This window comes from Microtus pennsylvanicus, chromosome 4 (assembly GCF_037038515.1).
Source record: "Microtus pennsylvanicus isolate mMicPen1 chromosome 4, mMicPen1.hap1, whole genome shotgun sequence".
In the NCBI taxonomy this organism is placed as follows: domain Eukaryota; kingdom Metazoa; phylum Chordata; class Mammalia; order Rodentia; family Cricetidae; genus Microtus; species Microtus pennsylvanicus.
In genome coordinates this window covers 87,377,672-87,401,577 of record NC_134582.1, presented here as the reverse complement: position 1 = coordinate 87,401,577, position 23,906 = coordinate 87,377,672, and the positions used below count along the sequence as shown (strand labels likewise).

The window sequence follows — 23,906 nt, the reverse complement described above, 5'->3', positions numbered from 1 at the left end:
TTTAAAAATGGTGGATATCTCATAGGCTTTAGAGAAGATTGTTTCCTTCTTCTTCAGGACTGCTGCATTCATGTTTGTCTGGCGTGGTGACCTAAGAAATCACCATGATAACGGCTAGACAGATGATGTCATGCCCCAGGAAAATCTAGTATATTCCTTTAACCTTTGTAAAGGTTTCAACTAAGTTAGTGCTTGTGTTTTAAGAGCCTGGAAAGATTCGAAGTATTAGGATGGGGTTTTGCAGTGCCCTGATATAAATCTTGTAGAACTTTCAGTACCCCAGTGGAGCTCATGGGCTCAGCCACCATCTTTAGTTTCCCTAAAGGTCATAAAGAGAAGCATGTGTGTAGTGTAAAGCATGTGTTTTGCACATCACCATTGCCAGACGAAGTTCAAAAGCTTCAAAGACATTGACTTTGAAAATCAAAAAAGAGACACGCAGTACAGTTTTTGGAGGCCAGTTGTATGCATGCCTTTTTCACCCCTCTCAGCAGCTGCCAGGCTACAGAGCCTGTTTTGTGAAAGATCTTTAAGAAACAATGAGGGAAAACAGCTTCAGCTTGATTAGATTAGAGCAATTTATGGGCTCTGGGGAGGTGCCTAGGCAGGACTGGGGGAGGGGTGTGCTGTGCTCGCTGTAACTCCTGCCTGCCCACTGGGTCACTTCATAAAGTAATGAAGCTCCCATGGTGGCTGGAATTGCAGGAAGGAGAGGGAGGGGCTGGAGGAGGAGCTTGTGAAGAGAGATTTCTGCAGTCTATCTGGAGAGCTGCCCAGGTTTCCCAGCCAAAAACACAAATAAAAATAAATAAAAGGCAAGTGCTGAATGACACAGATTATGATATTAAAAAGGGATACCATTGAAACACTGCCCTTGTTCTACTGTTGTTGGAGATGGGTGTGTGCAGGAGGGAGGGGGGGTTAGTGCACCATACAATAGGCCATCCCCTGGACACAAAAGTCTGTACAATTAAATTGTGACTGTCCCTTGCCAACATATCCCTTCTCCCTAAGTGCCAGAAATTTTGTAATTTTGAATTGTCTGCATTGCAGGTCGCGGGGAAATGGCAGGATGGAAAGCTATTTTCTTTTGCCTTTTTTCATTTTAATCTATCAGGATGGTAAAAACCAAGGAGGGGAAAAGGCAGCCAGATGCCCCCTCCTCTTCAGTGTTCAATTCTCTTCCAGGCACATAAATAATCTTCTCTCCCGACTGTCTCCCCTCCCCCTTGGCCTCGCTGCTGTTCGGCTGTCCTATTGCCGTTCGGAATCTGCACCGCCGCTTGCTTATTACGTACAGGGGAGGATTGTTGACAAGTGCTTGGGAGCCTGCCTCACTGCGCTCTTCCTTCCTCCCTCCCTCCCTTCCTCTGTCCTTCTTCCTCTGTCTCTGCAATGATCCGGCTCTGAGGATGGCTGCTCCACGGGTCTGTCAGGTGCAGTTTTTGGTGGCTTATCTTGAGGAACCTGGGATAGAAGGTCTGTTCCTATAAATAAAAGAAAAAACAAATAGCTTGTGATTCGTTTCAGTCTGATTTGGCTTTTGTTGGAGAAATAGGCCTTTGTGGGGTTTCCTGTTGGGGGTCCTGATTCTATCCATTATGGGTGGCAAGGGATACACACACACACGCACATGCACATGCACACACGCAGTATGTAAAATGTGTTTGGATTTGCTTAATATTCTTAGATTTTGTATCTTCTTTCCTAAGGGCAATGGTGGCTCCTACTAAGATACCGTGGAAATTTACAAGAGAGAATTAATGCCGTTTTTAATGCATTAAGCTCTGTTGACCATTTTGACCAAATCTGCAATTTTAACCAGGCATTTAGACATTTCTCTGGGGACTGACCAGCCATTCAGCTAAAGTAGATATCTTTATTGATATTAATTTACCAATATATATGATCATTTGCCATTATTTAAAAATAGGTGCTTGATTAAAGTGAACTCATTTTATTCCTAGTTTCTTTTATAAATAGCATGCTCGATTTCATTTCCCTTATTCTGTTTTTTTTTTTATGTTAGTCTTCCCTTAAAATATGGAGGAAACTGAGGCATGTAAATAGAGGCCACATTCTTAAGTGATTCTGGTTATACCAGAGTGCTTTAGACTTAGAGTTCTTTATTTTTTCTTGTATTTGGTACTATATTTTTCCTTTATTTCCTTGTATTTTGTAGCATTCCATATTTGCATTTGTGTATATAAAGTCAGATGAATATTGGATCCCATCATTTGTAGGGCAGATTGTGGCCACATTCCTGTAGTCTTGTCTTGTACAGTTTTTTATTTCAGTATTGGAAAGACTGTTCTGGGAAGCAGTAGGGCTATCAGCGGGTATGTTTCTATTTGGACTCTCAATATAATCATCTAAAAAGTGGGTTGGCAATTGTTTGTTTATGTGCAACTGAGATAATGAGCTTAGAGGAAATCTCTTTCTCTCATGCTACAAACAAAATACAACTTGGAACCTTTACGTGTCTAACTGTAGCCAAGGTTAAGGGTATAGATAGCTGTTAGCATATTCATAAATTGTATGGGTCATGTGCAGCTTTGGCAAGGTATAAGCAAAAATAAGTGCATGAACTTGTAAAGTTTATGGCATTCACTGACGGCCTGTAACCCAGATTTTCACTTGCTTTGGAGAACTAGCTTCATTTTCATTCTTCATTTCAGGGACAAATTCAGTGATGAAGCAAACATTGCACTTTCTTACAGAAAATCTTTTACTATCTGTATGGTATATCAAGTTTTGCCATGTCTGTTTATCTCATTAGAAGACTTTGTAAACACTGGTCTCATTGATGTATTTTAAAGCAAAAGTTAATAAAGCTCTTTTGCTTGCTTGTCCCATTGTCCTGCAGCTCGTTTCCCATAGCCGCCTAGTAAGCCCAGTGTTGTCTCTTATAAGGAAGGCAGCTTTTGACCTGAGATGGTCAATGCTGAGCCTTAAGTCTGTAAAACCATTTTCAGTAGCTGGAGATCCAAGGTTTTGCACTTGTGATGGTTGCTGTAAATAGGTTGCCTGGTAGGCATGTGTTTGACCTTCCTTTTTGTTAGTGTGAAATGTAAACAGATGTTGGAATGGTGGATGGATCTAGAAGTTAGAGCCTGAGATGGCGGAATGGTGATTAGGTAGATAAAGGTAGAGCTTGACATTGTAGCACAATGGAGGTGTTTGAGGGAAGGCTTGAAGTCAACTTGTCGTAATTGCTATGAAAGTCATGATTAGGATGTATTAGTGAAACTGAAAAATAATATATTGTATGCTTGAGCTTTGATCCTAAGAAATGAAAATTTATGCCAAAATAAGTGCTTTGATAGTCTCTGGCTGATTCAGAATTTTTTTCTGAAGAATAGAAATAAAACAAAAACCCTGTATATAAAGTTTATCAGCTTGGTTTTGTTGGATACTTGTTGTTGAAGCCTTCTTTCCCTCTTGTGAATGTTAGTTAGGATGTTTGAAAAGGGGGTCTCTTTTGTCTTTGGGTGATGTGGTTCTCTTTCACCCAAGGATTAAGTCATCCAGACTAGGGCCTATTTTGTGAACCTGCTACAGTGTATTGAGATGGCTGCTGGGCCTTTTCTTGTATTTCTCAAAGTAAGGAAAGGCCCTGGGGCCCTGGCTGCCTTGATTATTAGAAAGAGTTCTCTACCTAGTAGCCCAAATTTTCCCTGTCACCGTGTTGTCTTAAACCGTATTCGTCTTACAAAAGGGGTTTAGATTTCTGAAGACAATTGTGTGTGGAAACTAAGGGTGGTGGTGGGTAAAGGCCTCTTGTAAATCATTGGTATTCATTTTTGATATGTAACAGAAATGAACACAACCCAGTGTTACCATTCTGTAGTTTGAATTTATTTTGAGCTTCCATAGGGGCTGGGATTTTGATTACATTTTCTTGACTGAAATAGGAAATCTCCAATGCTTATTTGAGAGTAGACAAAGGGGAATCTCAGTTGGCTGAGGGGTTGTTCTCATGAGAGAAGATAATTATTTCCTATAATCCGAGGTATGAAGCATTTTTATTTGCGCCTCGTTGACCATAAGTGTCACTTACATCCTGCCTTATGACTGTCATTTGTTATCAGCCACATCAGTATGGATCTGTTGTAAACACGTCAATGGACAAGCCAGGGCTGGGCTTCTCAGGCTCTGCCCTGCTTACCCCTACCCTCCTCATTGTGTTGAATGTTCACTGCTGACCTGCATGTGTACAGTTGAGGGTTAATATCCACATTCACATGTGAAGCTGACCGGTATCAGAATGCCTGTACTGTTTGAAAAGCAGACAATCCAATGTTGCATTTAAAGTCTGAGAGAACCAAAGCTCTATTCTTCACTAGTAATGGCGGCACACCATGCATTCTGATTACCTTAGAGAGGGTCTCTGCATTAACCAAGGAGGCTGCTATTATGATCTTCTTCCTAACTGGAAGTGCACACATATGCGCAGGCACATCCAGAATGATAAATTGCTGTAGAAAATGAAAGCTCTTTGGGTGCTTGACTGTTTAATATGTAATGTGATACCTTGTGTCACAGTGACAGGGTGGCAGACGGCGTTGGCTCTGTAACACAGAATCACCTTTTGTGCATACTTCCTACAACAAAGCTGAAAACATTGGCTCTCCCTAATATGTTAATAAGTTTGTGCTCCAGATGTTTGAGAAACACTGGCATAGCTTCAAAGCCCTTCCTGTTTTCATTTCTTTTTAACCCTTTTGGCATTGCCTTTGTGGAATAGAGTTTTCCTTTAGTTGTTTTTTCTGCCATGACTTCTTTGTGTCTAAAACACAAAAATTTTCTAGTTTTTTTTTAAAAAATTATATTGTGCTTATACATTTGTGTTTTGTAATCTTGAGTTATCATTGATTGCTTAAAAATTCTTCAGTTGAAGGAGGTTTTACTTAAGTTGTGTTTCAATCTGCCTACATATTTTCATGGGAGGGCAACCGGGAGAAAGGGTCACTGTGCACATGGTATCTCCAGTGTCCAACATGAATTCATTTTACTCCTTTCTACTGCTCTTCCAGACCCTTCTGTGGTGCTGGAAGGTTTTTCATTTGTTGCTAATTTGGGAGATGAGATGAATAGCGACCGAGCTTGCAGAGTCCCTGGTAGCAGTTTGCTGTTGCATTTAATTTCTTGGAGGGGTTTTGTGATGGTGGACAAGTAATGTGCAGGCTGTATCACATTGCTTCTGTCAGCTGATGGTGTCTAGCTGAGATGGCAGGCACAGGCCTCAAGCTGCCATTATGCCTGTGATTTTGAATTTCCAACTCATATTTATTGCTTTTGTGAAAGACAATAGACTGGTTTAATTTAAGTTCAACCTACTGAATATTAATGGCAGAGAACAAATGCACAGAGGCTGGATCTTTGGGCCCTTCAGTTTTTCCTCTGTTTAACCTCCTGTCTACAAAGTCCGTTTGTGTTAGCAGTAAAGGGGGGAGGGGAGGGGAAAATTAAAAAAAAAAAGGGGTATGTGTATGGGAGGGGATTCTGTTGCATTATTTCTTCTTGACTAAAAATAATAATTTATAACATTGATGCCAGGGCTGTGTTAAGCACTCAAAAGGAAAGGCAGCACACACTAGCCCCTCTATGGTGCCATGATGGCTATTCTGTCCCGTGGCATCATTATCTATTTTGCTGATCCAGCTCTCCTAGATGAGGTAGGCTCTATGATTTGATCTAAAACATTAGGAATTAATTGTGATAGTTGGAGATGTGAAAAAGAAGATAGAAGTGAAGTAAGTGTGTGTGTGTGTGTGTGTGTGTGTGTGTGTGTGTGTGTGTGTGTGTGTGTTTGTTTGTTTGTCGGGGGTGGGGGGCTGATTTATCCAAGCAGGATAATCAAAAATAAGTGTCATTTTCTGAGTAATTTTTTATATAGGATGGGAGTACCCAAATTCAAAACATGATCATCATGTACAGAATAAAGTCAGCTCTGCTCCTTCATAAAGGGTCTGATTTAAACACTAGCTCTCTAGTTCTTGTCATACCCATTGTGTGACTCGGAATGGGAAAAGCTTGGGGTGCCTGTGGACAATGGAGTCCCCACTTCTAGCCCCATTAATGGCTCAGTCTTTTCCTACAAGCAGAGTAGCTTCATTCCTCCTTGCCTCACACTGAGTGTATAACATCTGCAAAAATTCCAAGGACCACCTCATAGAATTTCTCCATGCAGTCCCCCAGTATTTGTGCTTAATGCTTATTTTGGGGAGTGGTCCTTTTAATAAAGCCTTTTCTTTTAGGTGTATACTTTCTTCCCTCTACCCTTCCTACTCTGGGTGAATTTACACACACACACACACACACACACACACACACACACACACACACACACACACATTTAAATATATAGTACACCATATAGGACTGACTATCTATCTTCCTTCCTTCCTTCCTTCCTTCCTTCCTTCCTTCCTTCCTTCCTTCCTTCCTTCCTTCCTTCCTTCCTTCCTTCCTTCCTTCCTTCCTTCCTTCCTTCCTTCTGTATATCTCCTTGCACCTTCTTCTTACAAGTTTGTAGGCAAGTCTCTAGATAAGTATCGAGAAAAGGTGGAGGCCTTTTTGAAATATTAGATCTGGGTTCTTATTTAGATTTACCCTTTGTTATTAGTGCCTCAGTAACAGGAGGTCTTCCATAACCGGCATTAGACATGGACTTCAACTAGCTTTGCATCACCTTAAAATACTAGTTGTGTAGAACAGGGCACACGTGAACCTGGTTCAAGTTCAAATTGAAGAGTGTATTATACCCGTATCTGCTGAGTTCCTGGAAGACAGTAGTAAAGCTGCCAGTCTTTAACTTTTTCACATTAGTCTGAAGTATAATACTCAGCAGAAGACCAGTTTTTACCTGCTTCGCCTGGCAACACTTCCCTTTGTTTCTTTCCACGATCTAAATAGAGTTTCAAGTAGTAGTCTCTTATCCCATCTTTTTGTGTTGGCAATTTTATTTTTTCCTCTTCTAGTTATCTGACTGCACTGACTTTCCTAGCTTTACCCCATCCTCTTATTACTGCTTATTACTGGATGTGTTCTTCACTTGTTGTGCAGAATATAGGACCATTTGTGTTGTTTGTCTTTTCTGCACCCTAAAGTACGCTGTCAATACAGTAGATATCTTGAAAACTTTTAATCTTTTTACTTTTTTCTGATGAATTTAACCTTAAACAAAAAAAATAATCTTGTATGTAGTACAATTGGCGGGAGGGGAGTTTCTCAGTTTTATTCCCGAATTCCTTTTGGCAAGGAATTGAACTGGATTCTGACCGCAGTCATATCTTCTCCCTCCCTCCCTTTCCCAGTCACATTTCTAATGGCTTTGAAAGTGTAGTTTGTGTAGCCCCGGTGATTGAGGCTTCTACCCATTTCTGTATTAGTGTGCCGATGTACACTAATCAAAAGGTTATTGTTTTGATCCAATTTGTTTTTCTATATTTGTTTTCAAAGACATTGAAACAAATAAGTGAACTTGAGATATGCTCAATACCACCTAATACATTCCTTTGTTAACTTCTAGTATCCTTGAGGAGACCTTTCCCTATTTGTGCCCACAGGAGTACATCCATGTTTCAGTACTGCAGATCTAGATTGTTGTCCTTACTATTTCTAGTTTGCTCTATGATACCATTATGAGGTAATGATATTTCTGCATGTAACTGGTATTAGTATTAATAAAAATTCTAAAAGTGATTTTATTATATTTGGTAAGGTTTTACAAGTTATTAGTTATTTGAAAAAAAGTGAGGGAAATTATTAAACAACCCTTTACAAATACTGAAAGCCAATGGGAGAAAATCAAAAGAGCTATACAGTAGACTTCAAAGAGATGCTTGTGTATGCAAAAAGGGCAACACCAGTAGAAAGGCTTTACTGCAGAGATGTCAATCCAGTGGAAGAAAGAAAGACAGTAAAGAGTAAACAGATACAAAGAGGTTGAAGAGGCTATTCTCCATAATAAAAACCATCTAACTAACTAACTAACTAACTAACTAACTAACTAACTAACTAACTAACTAACTAACTAACACATCAAAACACTACAAAGTTATCAGATAGATATCTGCCAGATATGCTCCTCAGCCTCAGATTCCCATGATTAAAGATGGGAGCAAGGCCATTTATTAACAGAGCCAGAGGAAGTAAAGCAAAGAAGGAGACAATACTTTGACACCCTATACAATGTTCCTAATGCTGTCATCATAGACTACAATGAGAAATACTGCCATTCGAGCACCACAGACGATGAGGAAATATTAAATATTGGCAGCAGTGAGATAGAGGAAACTATCAAGAGAGCTAAACAGAAGAAGGCCCCTGGAGTGGATGACATCTCGGTGGAGGAACTAGAAGCGGCTACAATAGGCTAGGGCTGAGGTGCTCTTCAGACTCTTTAGAGAAATAGGGGAACATGCAGTGGAAGTACTCAGTCACAATTCCCATACACAAAAGGAAGGATAAGCTGGCCTGCTCAAATTACATCAGTTTGTTGTGCCATAGCAGCAAGATCTTCTCCTCTATTATCTTGCAAAGGATCAAGGGCAGAACAGTGGAAATCCTAGCAGAGGCCCAGTGCTGATTCAGGGCTAACAGGAACACAATAGATCAGATCTTCACTTTGAGGTAACTGGCAGAAAAATATGAAGTATTTGGAAAAGCCTTAAATGTCTGTTACCTCGACTTCAGGAAGGCATCCGATAGCATCTGGAAGAAAGGACTTTGGGAAACAGTGAGATTCTACAGGTCACCAGAGAAAATTGTAAGAATACTAGAAATGCCTATACAGATAGCTTTGCGTCAGTCGTTGTCTGTAGAGACTAAGTGATTGGTTTTTGACAATCGTAGGAGTGTTGCGGGAATGCACCCTCTCACTAATATTCTTTAATATATGCCTGGAATAATAGCAACAGCCCTGGAGGATGAGGAGATGGATGTGGTGTGTGAATTAATAACTTGTGATTAGTCGATGATACAGTACTACTTGCATATATTACTTGTCTATAGCACTCCTTGTATATAGTACTACTTGTCTACAGTACTACTTGTATATAGTACTACTTGTCTACAGTACTACTTGTATATAGTACTAGTTGTCTACAGTACTACTTGTCTACAGCACTCCTTGTATATAGTACTACTTGTCTACAGCACTCCTTGTATATAGTACTACTTGTCTACAGTACTCCTTGTAAATAGTACTACTTGTCTACAGTACTCCTTGTATATAGTACTACTTGTCTACAGCACTCCTTGTATATAGTACTACTTGTCTACAGTACTCCTTGTAAATAGTACTACTTGTCTACAGTACTCCTTGTCTACAGTACTCCTTGTAAATAGTACTACTTGTCTACAGTACTACTTGTCTACAGCACTCCTTGTATATAGTACTACTTGTCTACAGCACTCCTTGTCTACAGTACTACTTGTCTAAAGCACTCCTTGTATATAGTACTACTTGTCTACAGCACTCCTTGTATATAGTACTACTTGTCTACAGTACTCCTTGTCTACAGCACTCCTTGTATATAGTACTACTTGTCTACAGCACTCCTTGTATATAGTACTACTTGTCTACAGTACTCCTTGTCTACAGCACTCCTTGTATATAGTACTACTTGTCTACAGCACTCCTTGTATATAGTACTACTTGTCTACAGCACTCCTTGTATATAGTACTACTTGTCTACAGTACTCCTTGTCTACAGTACTCCTTGTCTACAGTACTACTTGTCTACAGCACTCCTTGTATATAGTACTACTTGTCTACAGCACTCCTTGTATATAGTACTACTTGTCTACAGTACTCCTTGTCTACAGTACTCCTTGTCTACAGCACTCCTTGTCTACAGTACTCCTTGTCTACAGTACTACTTGTCTACAGTACTCCTTGTCTACAGTACTCCTTGTCTACAGTACTCCTTGTCTACAGCACTCCTTGTATATAGTACTACTTGTCTACAGTACTCCTTGTCTACAGTACTCCTTGTCTACAGTACTCCTTGTCTACAGTACTCCTTGTCTACAGTACTCCTTGTCTACAGCACTCCTTGTATATAGTACTACTTGTCTACAGTACTCCTTGTCTACAGTACTCCTTGTCTACAGTACTCCTTGTCTACAGTACTCCTTGTCTACAGTACTACTTGTCTACAGCACTCCTTGTATATAGTACTACTTGTCTACAGTACTCCTTGTCTACAGTACTCCTTGTCTACAGCACTCCTTGTCTACAGAACTCATTATATACAGTACTACTTGTCTACAGTACTCCTTGTCTACAGTACTCCTTGTATATAGTACTACTTGTCTACAGTACTCCTTGTCTACAGTACTCCTTGTCTACAGTACTACTTGTCTACAGTACTCCTTGTCTACAGTACTCCTTGTCTACAGTACTCCTTGTCTACAGTACTACTTGTCTACAGTACTCCTTGTATATAGTACTCCTTGTCTACAGCACTCCTTGTCTACAGTACTCCTTGTTTACAGTACTCCTTGTATACAGTACTACTTGTCTACAGTACTACTTGTCTACAGTACTCCTTGTATATAGTACTCCTTGTATACAGTACTACTTTCTGAAAGTCCAAATGAGCTGCGGGCCATGGTAAATAGATTGTGGAAGTAAGTGAAAACCTTGGTATTAAAGCAACCATCGAGAAGACCGAGATTCAACACATGGGAAGGGCACACAAGGATTTTAACATTGTAATAAAGAACCAGAGCCTCAAGCAAAGAGTCAACTTTGTCTAACTGGGAGGAAACCTCAGCTCAACTGTTTTGGTTGTCAAGAGGTGGATAGGGATAGTGGGCACAAGGAGAGGTTTGGTCAGCAAACACATGATGGAGGAGGGTCATCTGTCTATGTGTTACTTTCATTGATTAATAAAGAAACTGCCTTGGCCCTTTGATAGGACAGAAAATTAGGTAGGCAGAGTAAACAGAACTGAATGCTGGGAGGAAGAAGGCAGTGAGGTAGACGCTATAGCTCTCCTCTCCAAGATGGACACAGGTTAAGATCCTTCCCGGTAAGCCCCTACCTCGTGGTGCTACACACATTAATAGAAATGGGTTAACCAAGATGTGAGAGTTAGCCAATAAAAGGCTAAAACTAATGGGCCAAGTAGTGTTTAAAAGAATACAGTTTACACGTAATTATTTTTGGTAAAGCTAGCCAGTGGCTGGGAGCGGGTGGTGGGAAGCGGCCCACAGCTTCCTCTACAAACACATAACAACAATAACAGCAAAATTACAAGTATATGAGACACTTGACTTGAGCTGCCTTCTTTACAACTCTGAAACCTGGACAGTGAAAACACTCCTCAGAACAGCAGCTGACTGTGCTTGAGATGGCGTGTCTCAGGAGGACTCTAGGTGTCACAATGTCTAGAATAGGCTGCGCAATGATGACATTAAGAAGCATCCCCATCTACAGAAGGAAGTAAACTACAGGTTTACAACGGTGCTTGATATGTCGGCCATGTTATCAGAATGAAAGATGGCAGATACCTGAAGATAGCACTGCTTGGAGGAGCACATGGGGTAAGGTGAAGAGGAAGGCCCAAGAAACTCTGGATAGACAGCATAAAGGAAGACTTTGGAACCCTGGGTATGACAATAACACAAGCATCTAGGACTGCCCAGGATAGGAACAACTGGAGAACCACCATAAACGGGCTGCACATGCGTCCTTAAGCATTGCTGGGACATAAATGATGATGAATGATGAGTTTGAAAAATAGCTAGTTCGATTTCATGATAATTGTCATTTCGTTCAACTTTTTTTTTTGGTTTTTCGAGACAGGGTTTCTCTGTAGCTTTGCAGCCTACCCTGGAACTAGCTCTTGTGGCCCAGGCTGGCCTCGAACTCACAGACATCCATCCGCCTGCCTCTGCCTCCCGTGTGCTGGGATTAAAAGTGTGTGCCACCACCACCTGGTTTTCATTCAACTTTCTTACCCTCCAGGTACATAAGATTTAAAATGTGCTTTAATCAGGTTTTTAATCCTAGCATTTTATGAGGCTGAGGTAGGCAGATCATGCATTCAGGCCAAACTGGGCTGCATATTGAGGCTCTGTCTCTGTACCAATACTCTCTCCTGTGTCTCCTACTCCCTATCCCAGCGCAAGTGTGTGCGTACGTGTGTGTGTTACATACATTTTGAATTCCCTTCTGTTAATTGTTTCCTGTTAGTCCTTTTACTTTCTTATTGAATGAGGCTTAAGATTTCTTTACTCCTTCCAAAGGGTTGCATGTGCTTGTAAGTTTTCTTGTGTCTCTGTCATGTCTTGCCACAGGGTTGAATGTGGAAAAATTCTGCTTCTGATAGAAGTACCTAAGTGTTTGTCCCTTTTCTCCCGTAGGGCTCCTTGGTAATGACCAGTCTAAGGCATCAGAGCAGTCAGAGAACGAGAAGGACGACGCATCCCAAGTGTCCTCTACTAGCAACGATGTTAGTTCTTCAGATTTTGAAGAAGGGCCGTCGAGGAAAAGGTTAGTATCCAAGGCTGAAAGTATTAGTAAAATCATCCTGAAACAAGGACTACAAAATTTGCTTGCTAATGTTTGCCACATGTGAACAAGTGTGAGTCTACTCACAGTCTCCTGGTTTTCACAGAAGAGTCAGAAGTGAGACTTTACTAATAGTAGTAGTAGTAGTGATATTAATAATTAAAGACAAAGGTTTTTATGGCCTGGATGAGCAGTGTCAACCATTTTGTGACACTTAAGTAGTCATGTTTCTTCTTATAGAAAAATGTCCTGAAATATGTCACAAATGTTTTCGCCATATGTGAAGGGATTTTTTTTTACCTCCCCCCAATATTATAGACTTAATGTAGTATTACTGAAAAGTAACAGAAATTACCATGTATAATCTTAATATGTCTGCTTTTAACCAAACCGTAGAATCCTAGTTCTTCAAACAGCACTGTTATTTCTAAACAATTTTCCTACATAACTTAAGCTAAGTTCAGTAAGGAATATAGCTGTTTCAAGTTTAGTGGCCTTGATATTACTGGGTCTTTAAAAATCCCTTTCCTGTTATTTGCCCTGTTTCATGTCTTATTGTTTACCCTTTAAAACTTACTTTTTATTTTGCATTTGATATTCTATACTATTATCTTTATTAATATAACATTAAAAGGAAAAATCGCCTTGGTTTGAACATCCTTGTTGCTTCTTCTTACATTATAATTACCCCCTGAAATCAATTTAGATGTCTGTCTCTAATCAAGTACACTAAAAAATTAAGGGAAAGGAGGTTAGCCATGCATTTATATTACACTTAATAGTTCTTAGGTCTGAAAGTTGAGATAAATAGCTCAGATTCTTAGTTTGCCTTCCTGCTCCTTGGTGTGGCTAGCAGCACATGGTCTGTTTACTCCTACTGCCATCACCTCTCACTTCTCACCACTGTCTTAATTACTGTCTGGTTGGTTACTGTAGTGAGCATGAGCGGAGGAGTCTGTGCATAGACTCAATGAGGGTCTTAGTGATGAACCGGTCACTGCATTCTTTAAGGCGACTCTTTCTCCACTTGGAAAGGGAACCATCTCTAGATTTGAAGACTGGGGAGGAAAACAGTCTCTTCAGTAAATGCATTGTAATGTGTGACTCTGCCTTCTAGCATGGGTGGCGCCTATGCCTCTGACCTCAGCCTTCAGGCTCCATTTTTAGTCTGGTTATATAAGCCAACACGCACTACTATAAGTGTGACTAACCATTTTTCCCCACCCCAATGTCAGGAGATCCATTCTCTGGATGACAGTGTTGCTGCCTTCTTTTTTATACATTGTGTGGTCAGGCAGCTGAGTGAAAAGTGGTCATTTAATATAAATTTATAATTTGAAGTAATTTAGCATAATTTTATTTAAAATTTTTATAAAATTTTAATAGCATTTATTTATATTTGTAATATTTATGATTCATAGTCATTTATTATGAATTTTAGGACAGTCAACCAAGGAAATAACTTTTTAGTGTTAGAATTCAACCACTGCAAATCATCTTTTCTGTTGTTGTGTCAAGTATCTTTCTTGCTAAATTAAGAATTTATTGTAGGTTGTTAGAGAGATGGCTCAGTTGTAACAAGTGATTGTTTCTCTTGCAGAGGACATGGGTTTGATTAACAGCTCACTACTACCTATAACTCCAGTTCTAGGGGATCTGATTTATGCATGTGGTTACTTTCATACATTCAGGGGAAATATTCATACACATAAAATCAAATAGATTTTTAAAATTAAAGCAAAATATTTCAGTGTAGCTAAACAAAATACAAGGGGAGAAAGTAGAATTCCTTGTATCTTTTTGAGCTAACAGGTCAACTTTACTACTAAGAGTTATGCATGTGGCTTATGGTTGGATAGGTGATGCTGAGCTTTCATCACTATATTATAAAATTTTTAAATTTATGTATGCATGTGTGTTGCTGTGCTTGTACGTGCACATGAGTAGAGGTCCCTGAAGAAGCCAGAGTTGTTGGATCCCTGGAGCTGATGTTGATGCTGGGAATGAACTTGTGTCCTCCTGAAGACTGGCACATTCTCTTACCTGTCTAGCTGTTTGTGTAGCCCCAGGAGTAGTTTTTGACGTTGGTGTGAGCTGTCTACATTTCCTTAGAGCTGTTTTGTTATGGCGTGCATACCTTGGCAATGTCAGGATAATTCATGAGGGTTGACATAAGTAGTATATTTTTTAATGGTTTACAATTGAAGAAATCCTTTGCTTTGGTCCTGTTCCCTCTTTAGTGGCTTGAATTTGAACATTGTTTTTTTTTTTTAAGCAGAATAGATGACTTAGCATTGGAATTCTGCAGATTTCTAAGTTGTACTAAGGATTAATCTTAATGTGTATATATTTCCTTATGTGTATTTTACTTACTTTTCCAAAACAAAAATGGGGCATGTATCTCTGAAAATGAAGCAAAAAAAAAAAAAAGATCAGAGTAAGAATCTAAGTGTGGTTGATTCTCCACTGCATCTTACACATATGCTTTGGGTGTATTGCAGACAATGTTGGTTCTCTCTTCTGTTCTTAAATGATAGTAGGAAGCATGTGTATGCAGTCTATTTGGATTATATTTGATATTTAGAACTTGTGGGACAAAAAACTCAATTCTAAAGTATAGGGTCATGATTTATTTATTTTTTTTAGAATTATTTATTTATTATGTATACAACATTCCTTCCATGTATGCTTGCATACCAGAAGAGGGCACCAGGTCATTATAGACGCTGTGAGCCACCATGTGGTTGCTGGGAATTGAACTCAGGACCTCTGGAAGAGCAGTCAGTGCTCTTAACCTCTGAAGTCATCTCTCCAGCCCCCTAAGGTCATGATTTATATATCTGAAGTTAACCCCATTGCCAGGATGATCTGAATTGATAGTTGATAGCTGTTCTTTTACAATTTAGTTATTCCTGCTGTGCACAAGGTCTTAGTTGCTTAAATTTCTCTTTTGTCTGTTAACTGGAAGAAGGAGAAAGTAAAGGAAGGTGAGGTCATACTCTTGATATCCTCATACTAGAGTCTATATGCAGTGAAGACATCTTATTCTGACCTTATCTGGGCTGACTTTCTATCCAAGGAGATCTCTTTTTGTGATATTTTTAACATGCTTCTTAAAAATTTTCTGTTAAAATGTGCTTGTGCTCACAAAACGCTCTCTTCTGGAAATCATGTTAAGCTGTATGTGTCAACGTACTTGTGTTATGGTTGTTCCCTGACATATTTAGAAGACAAAAAGTAGCAGAATCTATAGGTCTTTATTTTTCTCATTTCAAGTTCCCTTATGGAAGTTGGGTTAGAGATTAAAAGCCCCAAATATTTCTTCTATCCTGGAATAATCATGGAAGTCACTTTTCATAGAGCTTCCCTGCTGGCATTTTCTGCTTATTTGAACAGTCTTTCAAATGAAGATGGGAAGTGAATTAACTTGCCATATATGAAGGCTGCTGTGTGGACCATCTTTTTAGTTATTGTACAGAAGTTGTGCATATGTTGTAAGTAGCAGCATCTCTTTATTTGAGAGTTATTTTTGCTCCGTATATAATGTCATGTTAAAAGGGAGTCTCCGTCAGCACAGCAGGGACATTGTTTCTGGATACTAGTTTACATGGTTCTTGAGGGAAAAAAATCTGTCATTCTCTAGACTAGGAACTGCTTTTGCAGTTAGTAGTTCTTAGCAGGCAGTGTTGGTTCAAATTTGGAGATATAATTTGTCTTAATGCTTTCTTGTTTCTTGCCCTTGCTGTTTGTTGGGCTCATTATTATGTTATTACTAGTCATTCTTCAGATATCACTGCTTCTACAAAATAGGAGCCATTATTTTAGAAACAGTCTGTGTCTCTGTCTGTGCACATGTGTGTGTGCATGCATGTGCTCCTCATACACATGCTTTTTGCTCCCTCCTCACTTGAAAACTTGAGTGTACACATGCTGTTGTTGTGCTGGAAATTGGTTTTACCTCTCTGAGCGTTTAGTTTATTCAGTCTTTTTATTTTTAAAACATTTTACTTCAATCAACCATCAGCTTTATTATTTTAATTATTCTCTTGTGAGATGGGTGGGGACAGGAGTCTTACTGTGTATCTCTGGCTGGCCTGGAACTCCTTCTCAGCTTGGAGATTTTATAACCCCCTGAGTTTTTTCTTTCTTGTTGTATTCTGGAAATTTCTTTTCATTAAAATGAATAATCTGGAACTGGATATATAGTTAGTTCAGTAGTGAATTCGAATCCACAGGATACACAGAAAAGCTCATGTAGTAACAACGTCAGTAATCCTATTGCTGGTATGAAGGCAGAAGACACTAGAATCCCCAGGAGCTTGTGTGCCAGTTAGCTTGGCGTGTGCAATAGAACATTGCGTATCATACTTTAACACTTGAATACACTTCACATTTGCACGTGCATTTCACCACTACCAAGATGGTGTAGTGTCCTGCAGGCATTTAGTTCTTAAATACAGACAGATGAATGTGAATCCTGAGTCTGTACTTTCTCAGCTAAAGCAGGCATTCCTTCCATGCGAGGGAACAAGTTCAGTGTTAGCTCTTTATCATAGCCCAGTGATCAGGTTTTTATTTAGTTTAATAAGAAATAAGATTTCAACATTCACATACTTGGCTTTTAAGTAGTAAATTACTTCACAATAAAGTATGAGTATTAGAAAAACTTATTTTTATGTCTTTGAAGGTATAAAACCCTATCTAAAAGAAGCTTTTTATTGACAAGATGATATGGTGCTTATTAATAAAACCACTTAATTCTCTGAAAACATTTGTAATATTTTTATTAAAATTTGCAGACCTAGCATTCAAACTGGACCATGTAACTTTTCAAATCGTCTCAAATATCGACTCTATTCTTGAAGATGCTTCCTCTGCCGTGGCGGTGCACACCCCCCACCCCACAAATATCAGAAGAGATAGGCATTGTCTTGGGAACTGAGTCATAAGTGAACCTCACCCACACTGGTTTTACACTTTGGTATTCTGCCTATCTGTGGTGGTCCTCTTAAATCTTGTGCATTCGTGTATAACTTCTTCTCTTCCAATTGTCATATTCCTTTTAGGAAATGAATGGCATTTTTTTTTGTCCCTCATAAACAAACAGTCAACAAAAGAAGAAAAAAAACCTTTAGCTTATATGCAAAGTACATGAGTTTCTGAAAGCCCTGGTGGAATCCTCTGCTATTAGAGTTTTTATCTTTATGTTCAAGAGCAGGCTCCTCTGAGGTCTTGTAGCCAGAGACCCTTTCTCCCTACTGGTCTTGCTCGTTCTTCCAGGCAGGTCTCTGATAATGTGACTTCGGTTGTTTCTCCATGAGAAAATATTCGTCTTCATTTTTCAACAGTGGCATGAACATATTTGGGATAGAGGGCAAGGATAACTTTGTAGGCTGCCTCATAGTGCCTCCTATTCCTGCTTTGGGAGATGAGTATGTATTGTTGCAGTATGTGTACCTTAACCTCAGGCTTAAATCTTTTCCTAGGGAAAGTGTTCCCAAGGTGAAAGCAAGGGACCCTACTGAGTCTCAGGTGCATAGTACAGGGCAGGTGAGCTCTTGGTTTGTTTCTGCAGTGAAGTGTGTAAGCTCTGTTAACTGGAGGATTCACTATGTTGCTTACTTAGATTTCTTGGCTAAAATTTCCCTGGGGCTCTTTGTTCATACCTTAGTCCTGTGTTGTCATCACGCCTCCAATTCCCTCTCTTGCAGTAGAGCCTAGCTCATACTTTGTTCAGCCTTAAACTGTTCAAGCAAACCCCTCATAGGTGATATGAAAACATCCCCCTCCATCCCCAGTTTTTAATCTGCCTCGCAGAAGATTGCCTAACCAATTCTGTTTTTGTTTGGTGGTGATAGTGGTGGTGATGTTGGTTGGGTTATGGTAATCTTTTGTATTGCTCCAATTCTTTGAAGCAGATGTAGAGCCTGTATGTCTCTTTCTCACAAGCCATTGCTAGGCAGATTTTATCAAGTCTTAAGGTGTAGCTCAGGCTTCTGTAGAGGGAAAGGCTCATATATTTCAGTGCTTAGTCACAGGAAGAGTGGAAATCATTGATAGGGTTAGGATTAGGATGTATAGCCATGTTGGAGGAAGTATGTCTTTGGGTGCTTGCTTTGAGGTTTCAGAAGTCCATGCTGTGGATCAAGATCTATCTCTCAAGTACCATGTATGCCATGCCTGCTGCCATACTCCTCACCATGATGATAATGGAAAAAGCTTCTGAATTATTTTTATAAGAATTGCTTGCCCCCATTAGCCAAGTGATGGCAGTGCATGCCTTTAGGCCCACGGGTCTCTGTGAATTCAAGTTCAGCCTGGTCTACAAAGCATGACTAAGACTGTTACCAAAGAAACATTGTTTCAAACTGCCCTCCCCCCCCAAGAATTGCCTCATCATAGTGTCGTCTCTTCACAGCAATGAATGTTTGTTGAATGCAGTTTGTTGGTTAAGTATTATGAGATTAGTTATTATGCCAAAGGCAGCCAGTTACTTGGAGTTTAATTTACAGCGCGCACGCACGGATCATGGAATGTAAGTCCTCTATACCGTATGCTTCCAGCCAAAACAAACTGTTGTTTACCCAGTTAAAGACGACAATAATGGAACTGCCTTTGTGCTTTACTTTGACTGGATGCCCGCCTCTGTTCCTGGGTGGCAAATCTGAACTGTAGGACTTGTGCAAACACCTTAGTCATGCATGTTTCTAGGGGCCATGGTTGGGAATGGCTGCCATATCTTTGCAGGTTCTCTGACCTTGGGTTGAATTTGACTTGTTCTCTCAGGGTTCTCCACTTTGGGAAGTTTTCTGTTACTCCTCTGTCCCCAATTTCTACCTCTACTGCTATCAGTCTAGCCCATTGATCTCAACCTTCCTAATGCTAGGACTCTTTAGTATAGTTCCTCATTTTCTGTCAATCCCTATCTATAAAAATTATTTCGTTGCTACTTCATGATTTATTTAGTTTTATTTTATGTGCATTGGTCTTTTGCCTACCTGCATGTCTGTGTAAGGGTGTCAGATCTGGAACTGGAGTTATAGACAGTTGTGAGTTGCAATGTGAAGCATTACTGCTGAGGCCATTTCCTTTTTGTTACTTCAGAGATCAGATTGCAGGGATATCAATTCCACCTCACATGCAAATTAGGGTCTATCATGCTTTGTGGTTTCCATGGAGACTGCTGGATACCAGTTTCTTCCTGTCTTCTCTTTTATGGTTCTTTTAAATAGAAACTGATGGCACATGTTTTTGTTCTCCTTTACATTACCCCAGTGGACAAATCGAAACATTACCTGGATGTATATTTGAATAGATCGCCCATCCTGGAACATTTTATCATCTTCCATGCTGAAATTTAGATTGAACAGAGTCACACTCAGATGAAGTCACGAGATGTAGATTTGTAAGGGTTTGGAGTTAACCTGGATTGTGAAGGAGGGGACAGCCGCATGTGTCCCTTATGAATCACATGGGTGCATCATTGGGATTATTAGACATGCTGTTTTGTGCTTGCACAATGTCATGTGGTGTGAGTGTCTTACATGGCTGCTAAGCTCACTTAATAGCAATGCTATTAGGTGTTCAGACTAAGGCGGGAATGTTCTTGATGTTCTTTCCCTTCCCCTCCCCCACAAAGGAAGGAAACAACCAGCATGACTTGTTTTCAGTAGGGTTTGGCTCATTCTTGTAATTTGAAATTCAAAGAGGAGATGGAAGTAAAGAACGGTGTGCACCCCAACCTTTATCATAAATGCCTGACTAGACTGTTTTCTCCTTTGCTTTAGGCTCCTTGGCTTTGCTTTGCGGAATAGTCCTCATAGATTTCCCTAATACATTTGTCTTGATAGTTTAAAGCTCATTTCACAGAATTGGTTTAAATCAATACCACCAGTACTTGACAGGAGGGGTGTGGCCTTGATGAGTTCCTTTGTTGCTGAGACTTTCAGAGTGTGGCTCTTAACTCCTGCACAGATGGACAGTCATTGTTTATCTTTGCCTCTACTGGGCCTTGAAGAGTATCTGGTGTGTCATGAACATTGGTATTTTGAGAATAAACTTATTCTAAGGTTAACAAAATAAAGTACAAGAAGAGAAAATGTTTGTAAAGGAGCCATTGTATTTCTGAAGCACACGATTCTACTTAATTGTTCAGCTCTTTTGTCAGTCTATCAAATAAGAATTCTCTGCCTCTCTCTCTGTGTTCTCTTTTTGTATAGTGAGGTGCTTCTGTTCACCTCCATCTCTGGCTTGTCATTGACACTGTATTTTTCCACATTCAAACTTTATAATTATCAATAGAGATGCTAAGATGGACCTTGTTAATTTTGCTCTTAGAGTACACCTGACTGGATATGACGTAGGAACTTCCTTTCTTATCCAGTTTCACAGCAGTGTCAGTTTTCAAAGTAAAGCATGAAACTTTACTTGCCTGCTGCCATCTTTACTTTGTGATGTCAAGAGAACTTGCCATCTTGTCTTATGGACCCATCGATTCCTCCTATCATCCTAACTTTAATCGGCCTTCTGTTTTCTTGTTTCTTTATTCTTTCACTTAATTATTTTCCTTAATTTTGCTTTTTGTGATCTAGAAATCATTTTAGTATTTGGCTAGGTGCCCAGCCAATTGGTCTGCCTGCTTTCCTGCTTTCTCTTTTCCTTAAACCTGCAATGGTACTGCTGCTACCTCTGCCTCCACAGTTCTGGAATTAAATATATGCACTATTACACCCAGCTGCCTAATTGTATTTTGAGTTTGTTTCTTGTGTAGATCTCATCTGCCCTTCAACTCTGAGATTGCCTATCTTTGCTGGGATTAAAGGCATCCGCCATCACTGCCCAACCTTAGTTTATTTTTTGAAGAAAGTTTCTGTAAAGTATAGCTACCATAATGACTGCTATGTTGAATTAAAACATAGAATACACATTTTAAAGGAAAACTCAGGTTATTACTAATGATGGCAGAGTTTCAAATGTATGTGTAAATAACTCATAAGCCCCATGCTGAGGGCCATTTGTGACATCATCAGCTGGTTCCCACAGGATGGGCTTATTTTTGCCCATGCTTGGGAGTGAAGCCAGAGGATTAAGAAGGAGATAGACTAGAGACAACTGATGGAGTCTGGAGGGCATCTAGTGAATACTGAGATTCACCCTGTGTTTATTTCTGATAGGCCTTATATACCCCATCCAAAGAGGAGGAGGAAAGCGAGAGACTTTACCAATGTCATATGACCTTGAAGGAGCACGAATAGGTCTGAACTCTCTGACCTTTAGTCAAAGTGGAACGGATCCACTTCTGTGGGCTCCCACAAATAGAAGGCTTTACATTTTCGAGTGTCTTAACAGACAATAGTAATTTCAAACTTACCCAAAGCAAGCACTGTTCAGGTCTGCTGTCAGATGGCATAGCTTCATCAGTTCATCTGTACCTGCAGAACTCTTGATCTTAGTAAACTCACATGGCCTTTGAGGAGGCAAAGCATTTCATTAGTGCCTACTTTCCTATAGATGATGGAACTCCAGGAGAATTTGTTCCCATCTAGTTTAGTGAAACTTGTGCTAAATTATCATTTGTGTCTAGTTTTTCATAATATCTAAATACATATTTTCAGAGCCACTCTTTTTCTATAGCATAATTATTAATTTGTTCAGTCCCTACACAACAGTTTGCATCCATTGTGATAGGAATTAGTTCTTGGCAGGGCAGTGGTGTACCTATTCTTTATGTGATGTGGGTTGACACTGGCCCTTTTAAATCTTGCTCCTTCTCCTGTTTGTACGGCTTTGAATTGCCTTTGCTGTGATTTCTCTCTTGCCTATCATTGCTGATGTGTCTTTCATTTTGGTCTAATTAATTGGGCTTAGTGGAGCTGTTAGGATAATTTTTCCTGGAGAATCTGTTTCTGCTTGCCCCGGATAGACAGGGCAATATCAGATCAAAGATCAGTTCAGTTCATGTCCAACTCGGGGACCATTGAATGAGCATGGGGGCTATAAATCAGCTGTTTTCATGAAAAACTTTACCCTAGAATGAATAATAATTTTACCGCATCACCATACAGCCATTCTGTGAAGAGGTCTTCCTCCTTTCTCAAGTTTAGGGCTTATGAAATCCCTTATATGTTTCATGGGCCTAAGTCCCTTCTTCCTCACTGAATGATGGAATGCATCCGTCCTGATGAAACAACTACACACAATGACCTGGTCACAAGAACTATTCCACACAGAAGAAATCCAGGACTAGAAAATACTGGTCAAGTGAGCCCTCATAATTAGAATGTACAGTAATGTTTCCAGTGTTTTGGGGACCAGAATGTACAGCATTTTCTTTGGCGGAAATCTGAATGTTAAAATTGTACCTCCACCGCACCCCCAGTGTGGCCAGTGTAAGTTTTGAAACTGAAGGCCCTGGAGAGAAGAAAATGCAAATCCTGCCAAAGACCTTTCCAGCAAATATTTTAAGACAGTTGGAAAGGGGGCTGGCCAGATGGCTCAGTGGTTAAGAGCACTGACTGCTCTTCCAGAGGACCTGGGTTCAATTCCCAGTACCCAAATGGCAGCTTGCAGCTGTCTGTAACTCCAGTTCCAGAGAATCTGACATCACTATACCAATGTGCATAAAATAAAGTTAAATTTTTTTTTTAAAAGATAGTTGGAAAGCTTGCACCTCTTATTCCTTGTTTTTGTTTGTACACCATATATTTGACCTCTGGTCCTCAATTCTGGGTGGGGGCGGAGTTGGAGTGGGGAGTCTTGTTTTGTTGAGATAGGATTTTACTGTAGCCCTGGCTGGCCTCTTGGTTTGTATTCCCTTACAAGTTTTAGGAATATAGGTGTGGGTAAACACGCCTACCTTGCAACTTTTTCTTTTTATGCAGAGGCTCTCTGCCTCACTGTCCTCAAACTCACTATGTAGCCAAGGCCTGCCTTGAACTCATGATTCTCTCTCCCAAGACTTGGGCTTATAGGTGTTGTGCCGCTGCATCCAGCCAATTGCTCACATACTTTAAAATTGCATATTTTGCATGCTTCCTGGGCATGATAATGTATCATGCTGCAGTCTTATTATTTGAGAGGCTGACACAGAAGGATCAAGACTCTAAAGCTTGTCTGAGTTATAGGTAGAGATACCTGTATATACCTGTATATATAAGAACAAATAAAATTTTAAATTACTGTGCAGTCATAGCATTATCTTTCAAGAATTTTACTGGTTTTGCTGGTTTGTAGTGACTCATGTTTTTAATCCCAACTCTGGAGGCAATGTCAGGCAGATTAAAGGTCAGCTTGTCTACAAGATGATTTCCATGACAGCCAGGGCTGTTACCACATAGAAACCCTTTCTCACCAAAACAAAACCCCAAACACATTAACA

General features: G+C 39.8%; 1 protein-coding gene across 3 annotated transcripts in view; it reads left to right on the top strand.

Annotated features, from left to right (window-relative positions):
• Jarid2 (jumonji and AT-rich interaction domain containing 2) overlaps window positions 1–23,906 on the top strand; it is a 190,070-nt gene that overhangs the window by 102,178 nt on the left and 63,986 nt on the right. For 2 of the 3 annotated variants that reach the window (XM_075969773.1, XM_075969772.1), the window contains one exon: window positions 12,382–12,511. In XM_075969773.1, the coding sequence (XP_075825888.1) occupies window positions 12,382–12,511 (130 nt within the window). Of the gene's footprint in view, window positions 1–1,315; window positions 1,480–12,381; window positions 12,512–23,906 lie in introns of those variants that run through there. The other variant, XM_075969774.1, reaches the window with a different exon arrangement.